This window comes from Ziziphus jujuba, chromosome 1 (assembly GCF_031755915.1).
Source record: "Ziziphus jujuba cultivar Dongzao chromosome 1, ASM3175591v1".
NCBI classification, from domain to species: Eukaryota; Viridiplantae; Streptophyta; class Magnoliopsida; order Rosales; family Rhamnaceae; genus Ziziphus; species Ziziphus jujuba.
Genome location: NC_083379.1, coordinates 38,863,394 through 38,874,439, shown reverse-complemented (window position 1 = coordinate 38,874,439; position 11,046 = coordinate 38,863,394). Strand labels below are relative to the sequence as shown.

Genomic DNA, 11,046 nt, shown 5'->3' with positions numbered 1-11,046 from the left:
CTTAATAAAATATAGACAATCATACACTAGAGAACAAAAAGAACATATCTGGCAAAGCTGGAAAATTTTAATGTTACAACTTAAATTTGATATACAATTTTTCAATTTTCTTGAAAAATATTATTATCAATTAAAAAATTTAAAAACTTTAACAAAAGAAAAATGGATTAAATCAGATCAATCAGCAGTTCTAGCGAGTCATTCTCCTGTTGAAAAAATAATCATTTCTTATTTAAATAGCCAAATCATAACCTCACCATTTAAAAGTTTCACTCATGAAAGTAAAGATTTAATTAATGAAATTAGAAAAGTTATTGAATAGAATAATTACATAAATCAAAGTATTATTACAGTAGGCAAACAATTAGATAAAATAGAAACCAAAATTGATAATTCATCTAAAGAAGAAACTAAACCACACCCCTCATAAAATTTCTAGATATTACAAAAATTCCAACCCTTCCAACAAAAACAAATCAACTTAGTCAATTCTTAAAAGAATTACAATTAAAAACTTCAACATCCAAAAATGGAGCCTCCTCTTCTAATCTTGCTACTATTAAAAATCAAAATTCTTCTGATACAGAATCAAATCAATTCTCATTAGATAATTATCTTAATAGGCTTAAAAATCAAAAACCAAGATTTAATACTTTTAAACAATGGAATAATAAACCCCTACCTCCATAATTCCAAGAATTAAATCAAAGAAATCAATTCTCTGTCAGTTCCGATAAATTATATGAATGGAATATTGATGAATTAAAAGAACAAGAAATATTAAATAAATTACATTATATGTCCATGGTTGCTAATAGTTATTTTACTAATCAAAACCTTCCCTAACCTGAAATTGTTGAATTATTAGTCACGGATTTTACCGGTATGTTACACCACTGGTGGTAAAAATATTTAACAAATCAATCTAAATCAGAAATCATTTACACATTAGACGAAGAAGGATTCCCAATATTTAATGAAATTATAGGTCAAGGTGTCCCAGATGGAGTCAATACCTTGTTAGCCATAATAATCAGATATTTTATAGGAACCCCTACTGCTGTCACAGAAAGAGTTCATAGTCAATTAGCTAATTTACATTGTCCAACTCTTAGTGATTTCGATTGGTATGTGCAAACATTTACCACCGGAATTATGATGAGAGACGACAATAATCAACCCTTTTGGAAAGAAAAATTTATTAATGGATTACCCCAATTATTTGCTAGAAAAATCAGAAATATTTTAAGTAATTATAGTAGTCACATAGATTACGATTCATTAACTTATGGAGACATAGCTTCAATAATAAAAAAAGAAAGATTAAAAATGTGTACTGATATGAAAATAGTAAATCAATTAAATAATAATAAACGGAAAACTAAATACGAATTAGTAAATTTTTGTCAACAATATGGTCTATCTACGATAGCACCCTCTAGGAGAAATAAAATCAAAGAAAAATCAAATAGGAAAACTTTCCGAAACAATAAATATTCCAATCATAAAACTTATTACAAAGGCAATAAATTCAATAAACCCAATTCTAATAAATTCTACAAATCAAAGAAACATACAAAAAATTCAAAAGATAAAACTAAAATCAAATATTTTAAATGTAATAAATTTGGTCATTTTACTAATGAATGTAAAGTTAAACAAACAATCAAACAATTAGAAACTCCAAAATATCAAAAACAAAACTTAATCAATGTCCTAGCAATTCACAACACAGATAGTGAATATAGTGAAAATAACATTTATATTGAATCAAGTTCTGATGAATCAACTAATCATTCAACATCAACTAGCAACACAAATAACCCTAATATTACTTTAGGATGTTTAGATGCCTGTTGTCTAGATACTTATTGTAATAAATCAATTAATGTCTTAACTAATTCCACTTAAGATGAAGATATACTTAGCAAATTAGATAATCCCAAAGAACGGATAGAATACATGAAAAAATACAAAAAAGATCATCATTGATAATTACAAAGAAACAAATCAACTTAATAAAAGTACTCAAAAAAATTGTTTAATAGAAGCCTTACAAACATTTAATAAGTCAAAATTTAAACAGATAACTGTCTAAGATTTACAAATGGAAATAAAAACCATTAAATCTGAAATTAAGGAATTAAAATTAGAAAACCACTTAATTAAACATCAATTACAATTTGTTCAAAAACAACCTCAAAAACTTATTCATAATCAAATTGAAGAACAGGAACAAGGATCTTCCTATGATAATTATTTAGCTTTAATTCAAAAAATCAAACTTCGAAAATGGCACATTAAGATCACCATAATCATTAAAGATTTTCAATTCACCACAATTGCACTTTTAGATTCAGGTGCAGATTTATATTGTGTTCAAAAAGGCCTTATACCTAGTAAATACTATACAAAAGCTAAAGAAAGATTAAATTCTGCCAAGGGAAGTAAAATGGATTTACAATACGAAATCAATCACGCATATATTTGTCATAATAAAATTTGCTTCAAAACATCATTTGTCCTTGTTAGAAACATAACAGATCAAGTAATTTTAAGAATTTCATTTCTTTCTTTGTTATATTTATTCACAACAGAAAATGATGGAATAATCAGTTATCCCTTAGGAGAAAAGGTTAAATTCGATTTCTTACAACAATCAATTAATATTCACCTCTTCCAAGACCAATCAATTTCAAAAACAATTAATCAAATCCAAGCCAATTATATTCCTTCTACTTCTTTTCCTTGTCTCTTTCCCTTTACCTCTTATTTCCTTCCACTCTTATTTTCTCCGAGTTCCTTATTACTTTCTCATATTTTAAAACAATTCAAAATTTATTTATACATATGTTTTCAAACGTTTTCAAAATATATTTTCTCTAATCATTTTCATTACAGAATGCTTCAATCCATTGGTTACATGATAATTAACAACAGTTCCGTTCCAATTTGGAGTGGCGAAGTTGAGGAAAGAAATTTCCCAACACAATTTGAATTAGATGTTCTCCAACAAGCTTTGATCAACTCTGTATGGAATGCCACACATTTTGACAGTGAAGATCAAAGATCTGATTTTATCAATGCCTTAGATAACCTTTGTTTTTATTTACAATCAATTCACCAAAAACCTGATAGTCAGTATTTTTCCCATTATGTCATATTCAACAGTCAAAACCGCGGCTTTTATAAAACTTGGTCCCAAGTGGCCCATGAAATTGCTGGCCAAATCAATGTCCAATATAGAGGATATTATAGTTTATGAGAAGCCTTAGAAGTCACCTTCCGTGAATTAGGCCCACAAGCTTTTATTCACCCATGGGTACGAATGGATCCCGACTTCTCTAAAACATTTCGTTTTGTCCAAAGAAATTACTTTAATCAATCTAGTTCTAGACCAACTCATAGGATGCAACAACCTCACATTCCTCCAATCACTGTTCTTGTTAATCCACATAATCAATATGCTCATGTTGCCCCACAATAGAACCCATTTGACCTTCTCCAAAACCCATATTTAGATCACCCTTTACAAGTCTAGGTCAATCAACTTAAGCATGAAAAAGAATGTCTAGAACACCAAATTCAAATCTTAATGCATGGGAATGATGTCTTAGGTGTCCAATCTAATCACCTCCAAAAAGAATTAGATTATTGGACTCGTCTAGCCACAAAACAAACAAAAAGCCCTACTACATCTAGGACCAAACATGACGAAGGTTCTACTCTTTCCAAAAACAGTAGTGCTCTTTATTATCCACTAGTTCAAACCAAATCTCACACCTTACCTTGGTGTCATGTCTGTATATTTTTCTATCCTAATCAATGATTATAACAAGCTGGCCTACCCAATGAAATTATTTCTAAAATTTGGCAAATAGAAAAGATACAGTTCTATGAGGAGTATAGTTTTTTCCAAAGAATGCTCATATCTTTTATAGAAAAACCAAACACTTGTCCCTGAGGCATGTACATATATGCTGAAGCCGCTCTTTTACCTTCCCACAAAAAATGTGACAAATGTGATCTTGCCACGATTCTACTTTATCATGTGGGATGTCCTCATGAGATTGGCTTTACTGTCCACCGAGTTGGATTATGTGCTGAATCTTTTCATACTTTTGAACATAAGGGACAACTAATCACATGGGAAAAGCTATTCGAGTGGGGCCTAATTGGTACCATTATCTCTTTCCACATAGACCAAGCCCAAGCCTGTCCTGAAACATTAAAAATGGGTGTCACCTACCTTTTCATACCCCATCATTACAGCCCTTTAAAGCAAGGGAAGGTTGCTGTACATATCACCTCAACCTCTCCTGAATGGATTCATGGTTGGGAACCATCACGGCATGTCATTACCTTTGAAAAATCAAAACGTGCCAACAATCACCTTCGAATTGATGACGAAGTCCGTAGATGTTCTGCCTCCTTCACCAAACAATTACGACATTGGAGATCAACTATTTATGGAGATAACTTTGGTTTTGAAGGAATTTCTAAAAAATACTTCTTGGCTAAAGAATATCAATATACTAAGATTTACATCCACAATAGTTTCTCTTATGTCTGGAATAATATTTACACCTAATTTCACTATAAAACATTATATTCAGCCCTTGTAGATGCATACCAAAGGATGCTCGAGAGACACCGGACTGTTAATCCAAAAGCTAATCACGAATCAGAAGAAGATTTAGATTTTGATCAAGATGAAGATGATGCCTATCAGTTTGGAGATGAAGAAGCCCTTAATCTCACCAACATGATGGAAGGTTGAGTCACAATCAACATCCGAAATTGCTAACAGTGCAGAGTTACTTTCGGTGTTCCACTCCTAAAAAGCAGATAAAGAGAATCACTATTCTCAATAACTGTTTATGAACAGTAAAAAGCACCGAAAAGCAGATACTGTTCAACATTGTTCACTGACATAATCTCAACATCAACAGGAACCGCAATCATTGAACCAAGCCTTCCTTTCCCTATATAAAGGAGCCTCTCCACCACAATAAGGGAGGAGGTAGTAAGGAGCTAGTAAGAGCTTAAGGAGAATTTCTTTCTTGGCAGATTTCGATTTTCTTCCTTTTTGTTCTCCCTTCTCATATTCAATTTGTAAACACTTTGTACTTAGTTTTGTGAGTGAATTGAATACATTATAATCAACTAAGATACTAATTTGTGGTATTCCTTTATAATCAAGTAAACATTTGCATTTCATTATTTTCAATTATTTATTTTAAATCATTTATTTTATATTGTTTAGCTGGTTCTATCGCCTTCAATATATTTTCTATAAATCATTTAATTACTTTATTTAATTAATTATCTTGGCGGGCTTTGCCGCCTCTTCTATTTACTTCCGCACATTTATATTCTCTATGTAATTTTATGGTCAAAACCGATCTACAAAATTGGATACGGTTAAAAAACGTAGAAAAATACCTAACTATTCGATTTATCAAATGAACGGTTAAAATACTTCTTTATTATACATGATAAAATTGCAACCACCCGACTATAAAATATGTTTAATTAAAATATTGTTCATAACAGACTAGAATTCCCTTAGAATAGAACGATGTTAAATACACCAAGTGACAAAAGCAACACCATTCCAACTATTAAGCTAAATTACTTCACGTTTGGAAGAGTATGGTTGTGAGACAGTGAAGAGAGCTTATAAGATTAAAAAGTGACGAAAACATTTTTTGTGGTTACAACAAAGTTACAAAGATTTATATGGTAATTATAATTACATAAAAAGGAAAGTATGCGTTTTTTTTTTTTTTTTTTTTTTTGTGTGTCAATTAGCACTGGGATTGGTTAAGTTAGCTAAGGAATCCCTCCCCGGCGCAAATCACCAACTAAACCATCAACAACGCAAATGCTATAATCTTTAGCTTTGCTACGATCAATTTTTACTTCACATCATATCATATGTTCAAATCCTCCCCCAGGTTGAAGTGCCGAAACCCCGCGGCTCATCCCGACGTTGTGAATCAACTGTTGCAGCCATCTCCTGGTAGTTGGATCCTCCTGAGAATACGAGATGGAACCCATAAATTCAAAGGGACCAAAATAAAATATTGATATCCAAAACTAAAACGATGCAACATCAAGCGGCAGACACCAAGGACAAAATATGCATTAAGGCATGGATTAGTATGATATATTTTGATGATTACTCTTTCTCATACCACTAAATACTTACACGAAGACAACTGCTGAAGGTAGCATCTCGTAACATGTCTGGAAGGCAACTTCTTAACGCATCGCAAGCCCTGCAAGGTAAGGAACAGAGACTTGTGTAAAAATCTATCAGAAAAATGAACATGAAAAATCCAAGAAAAAAGTGGAGGGAGATGGAAACAGTAACTGGGTCGGTATCAGAACTAAAATCTGCTCAACCAACCTTGAGTTATCTGACAATCGAAGATAACACCGGATAATATGTTTTAAAAGACGGGATGATGGCTGTTCAGCAAGTGCTGCAACCATGCTCCCCAAAACTCGTCCTACTGCAAAAAACCGCTCTGCTGTAGTACAGATATAATCCAAGCCCACATCATCCAACAAAATTTTTTGAACTATAAATGTGGCAACCTGGCATCACAAACCTTTTGTCAAACAATTATACACCATTCTTAAATAATTTTGCGGACCAAAGGCTTGACTTGTTGAGTTGTGGCGTGTAAGACATCTTGATAAATATACATTGCAAAATCACCCATTCTATTTTCTTTGATTAAGGTTGTACAGGACTCCCTTAGTGTCCTAGAAGGGTGCACAGGAACAAGAAAAGAGTACTCAATATTTTTGGGACATCAAATATAAACCTTTTCCGAAAACATTCTATGAAATTGATGTAAGAACCTTGAATTACCAATTTCGTTTATGTTCAAAATATTGTTTTTATTTCCATGATTTCTTAAAAGCAATGAGATTATTAAGCTAAAACCAGGACACTCAACTGTTTTTGACAATTCACTGCCCATTTCCATGGTGCGCAGACACAGTGGGATTATTTCGGTTGAGAGAAGGAAACTAATCACTTCAGTATCATCAACCTGATTGGAAAGGGGGAAAACAATAAATTAGAACTAAGAAATATTGGTGAAGGTTATATGAATAATAACAAAAAGATTAAACCTACAGAGTATGCTGACAACTAACATGAGTCTCCTCTGTGGATGGAGCATGTGTGCAAGAAAGGGAGGGCAAGGGGAACAGTTGCACATAAAGGAGTATGCGCAAAAAAATAATACAACAAGCATTAACAAGTTATAAGAGGAAATCTGTTTAAAAGGAGTAAGAAATATTTTTAAATACAAAAGTATTTTCTTGTTTTGAGTGAAAATTCACGGCAAAACTAAGCGCTATCAGAGGTGTGTACATCTATGCTAATGTACTTTACTAGTTAACAAACAGTTCAACATGTGTCAATTATGATTAAAAACTCAATTATGATTAAAAACTAAAAGAATATTATTCTACCTCAATGATAATTCTCTAATAATTCAAGTCACAAGATGGCCTTTTTTTTTTTTTTTCCCCCCCTCTCTCCCTGACGTAAAATCGTAAGTTTTACTTGCAAAATTAGGATACATATAAAGAATACACTCTATATACCATACCTTCACCAAGGCGCCAATGACACCTAAGCTAGTAAGCCTCAAGTATTCGAATGGCCTTGACTTGCTTGTTGTGTTAAGGAAAGGGTACAAATACAACGGTATATGAGCTGCAAAGGAGAAAAGGTTTCCATAAAAATTCTAGAAATAATTTGAACTATAAGCATCTTTTGAAAGCTTAAACAATTATTTTTTCATAAACAAGTAAATCAAAAAACAATTCTGTTGACAACTAAAAGCTGTCTCATGAAAACAAAATCATAGACTATTACCATTAAGGAACAACATCCTTGTGTCAGGGTGAGAGGCTACACACTGCAAAAAATACAAAAAAGAATAAGGAAAAAAAAAATGGATAGAACTGAAAAACCTTGTGATTTCTACGAGGAAACTAATGCAACCAGGAGGATTCTCATATTTACATTACAGGAAAACCGTTATCAAAATGATTTGGAAAGTAGTATCAGGTACAGCTCATCTCCTTATTTTATACAGAATGAACAATATTAAAAAATACGAAGACCAAACTTCAAGTAATTAGATTATGAAATATAAGTTTCTAAAGAAACATAAAGTGTGTCTAAAAGTTGGAACAAAAATTAACCTGAAGAAGAGCAAGGGCATTGCAAACTCGATTTGATTGAGCAGAAGTTAGGTTAGGCGGTGATAGAACAGGATAGATGGAAACTATCTCCTACAAACGAGGGAAACAAAGAAAGGGGAAAGTCAGAGTTAGAATAAGAATTTTGAATTTCAATAATTTAACTTTTAATCAAGCAATACATAGAGTGCACAAGAATCGACAGAGAATATTGCTCATAAATGCTTCTTAAGCATGGATGGTACGGAAAGCATATCAATGGCACAGTGACTTATGTAACATGTGCAACACATGGACAATCCATAAAGAAGCTCTAAAAACATGCTGAATCATGTGCCTCAGAACTACCCTGTTTATAACACTAAAAATTACAACACAAAAGATGCAAGATCCAAAAAAATTACCAAAAAAATATGTACAGAGTGGGGTACTGGAAATTGTTTCACAGAATCAAGTACAGATAATAAGAACATTGAGAATAAATTCAGGAAATGTTTTACCGAATCAAGTTGAAAAGAAGTAGCAGACATAACTAGAACACGGAAAACAATTCTAGAAAATTGTTTAACAGAATCAAGTAGAATTTAACTTTAAGAGTCTATATAGACATTTAAAATAATGTAGACAAACAGTTAAACAAGAATAAAAAAATCTATGGAGTGAGGGACAACACAAAAGAATAAACGTGGAATAATTTCAGGAAATGTTTTACTGAATCAAGGAATAAACGTAGCAGACAGAAGTAGAACAAGGAAAAATAATTCTAGAAATTTGGTTTACAAAATAAAGTAGAATATAGCTTTAAGCGTCTATATAGACAAATTTAAAATAATGTAGAAGAACAGTTAAACAATAACATAGCAACCACGAAGTGAATACCTGCAATAGTGCAGCAATAGTACCAAACGAATTCCACAACAATGGTGCCAAGTCCTGAAACATTTCTCTTTTCTGGAAATGTAATGGAAACAAATACAAGCTCATAATGCGTTAAAAAACAGAAACAATAATAAGCTTTTAGGTATAATGAAAACCAGTTAAATGAAGCAATAACCAAGAAATAGCATTACTCCAATGATCACATAAAAAGTGAAATAGAAAATTAAGCTGAATTTCAGCCAAAAGTCTTTTTTTGTTTTGGAGAATAATAAGCTAAGGGTGTGTTCGATTTGTTTCAACATTTAGGAATTTAGAAAAACACATAAGTTTCCAAGAGATGATAAATATTATTGCTTTTCCTCAGTTTCTTGGCAAAGAAACGTAAGAATATGGCAATCACAGTCGCCTGCTCAGGAAGAATACTAATGGACCTAAACAATTTTGCCCAACTCACTCTGCTGTGATTCTCCTCCTAGGGATGAACCAAACTGAATAAACCAATTAACTTCGACCAGTTCAATCTCAGACACCGATATGGATTAATTTGACTACTGGTTAAAGGTCAAAAAAAAAAAAAAAAAAAAAAAAAATCAAACGAGATCAAATTAAACCAACCATAAGTTTGTTGGAATATTCATACATTAGCTATTTAATTTGATTTAATTTTTTGAAGTTTATATTTATATTAAAAATTAACTTTCCCTATTGCCTTCAAACCCATGATATAGTATTTCATAGCACAGAAATATTAATCTCATTAATAAAACTTTTAAATTAAAAAATAAAAAATAAAAATTTTTATTCCAAGTTTAACTAAAACCTGAATACTCAACTCATAGCAAAGAATTGGATTGTTTAGAATTAAAACAATCCGAAACTGAAGCACCCAAACCTGCCCACCCACTCACACAATGCTGTAACCATGATGAAACATAAAATGCATCCATAATTACTTCCAAAACCCCAAAATTGGCTCTTTAACTATACTATCAAAACCCAATAGTCCCAATTAAAAACACAAATGGAAAACCCTAACTTGAAAAAAAACCCAGTCCAAATAAGAACAAAAAAAAATATATATATATATATATCATCATATGGAACTAAATAAAAAAAAAAAAAATTACCTTAGATAGTTCAAGAAGGGCATTTTCTCGAAGATCAGGGTTACTGAGCTCCAGAACCAAGTGTTCTGCCATGTTCCAGGTGAGTCCTTCGTAAACCCGAGTTCCGTCAGAAGTGGGAGTTCTAAGGATTCAGACCTCGAAACGCTGCGTTTCGTTCATATATAGAGTTTATGATTTGGAAGAAGACTTGCCCAAGTGATCGCAAAAAATAAAAAATAAAAAAAACCACCTTCTTCTTCTATGGTTTCTCTCACTTTCCCTCGTCTTCTATTTCTACGTAGGAGAGAGAAAAGACTCGCAAAGATTCAATTTTTGACGTGTTGGATTGGTTGGGGCTTCAGACAGACTTGACCGCCACGTGTTTCGCATGCGCGTTCACGGTTCATTTCCGCATGACACTTATGTCGTACGATGTCTGTAATAAGCACGCGCCGTAGGTCGTGTGTTATTGTTGAAGAACTCCCGGCAGCCGCCTATGGGCTTTCGATCTTCCGACCACATAGTATAAAGACCCTGGGACCACTTTAATTATTGTTATTATTATTATTTAAAGATAAACGCTTTTATTTTTTTTTTATTTTTTTTTGGAGGATAATTTATCAGGCTTCAAATTATATTGTTATTAATTTTCGAAAAAATTGTTATTAGGAAATTAATACGATCCATTTTTTTCAAAAGAAATAAAACTGAAAATTTATTAGGGCAGTGATTTTTTTTATTACATAGGCAATGATTTATTATAATTAATATTAATAGGGTCAGGCACTGATTCCAGGATTATGAGCATTGGCATTTATAATGGTTT

General features: G+C 32.0%; 1 protein-coding gene across 1 annotated transcript; it reads right to left on the bottom strand.

The window, feature by feature from the left end:
• Positions 1-5,656: 5,656 nt before the first annotated feature.
• Positions 5,657-10,553, bottom strand: LOC107432817 (uncharacterized). Its single transcript, XM_016044018.4, has 9 exons — positions 10,242-10,553; positions 9,115-9,186; positions 8,239-8,328; positions 7,907-7,949; positions 7,638-7,744; positions 6,975-7,070; positions 6,416-6,606; positions 6,215-6,284; positions 5,657-6,039 (listed from the first exon to the last, which is right to left on the bottom strand). Exons 1-9 carry the CDS (start codon positions 10,311-10,313, stop codon positions 5,932-5,934), a joined length of 849 nt encoding a protein of 282 aa, XP_015899504.1. The 5' UTR covers positions 10,314-10,553; the 3' UTR covers positions 5,657-5,931.
• Positions 10,554-11,046: the final 493 nt, after the last annotated feature.

What these genes read in the sequence shown, in the direction of transcription:
- LOC107432817 (XM_016044018.4), bottom strand. Translation starts at nt 10,313, where the DNA reads ATGGCAGAACACTTGGTTCTGGAGCTCAGTAACCCTGATCTTCGAGAA. An exon ending in CCCTTCTTGAACTATCTAAG is followed by an intron (nt 9,187 to 10,241) that starts GTAATTTTTTTT and finishes TTACATTTCCAG; the next exon opens with AAAAGAGAAATGTTTCAGGA. An exon ending in CCTTCAGCAGTTGTCTTCGT is followed by an intron (nt 6,040 to 6,214) that starts GTAAGTATTTAG and finishes TCGTATTCTCAG; the next exon opens with GAGGATCCAACTACCAGGAG.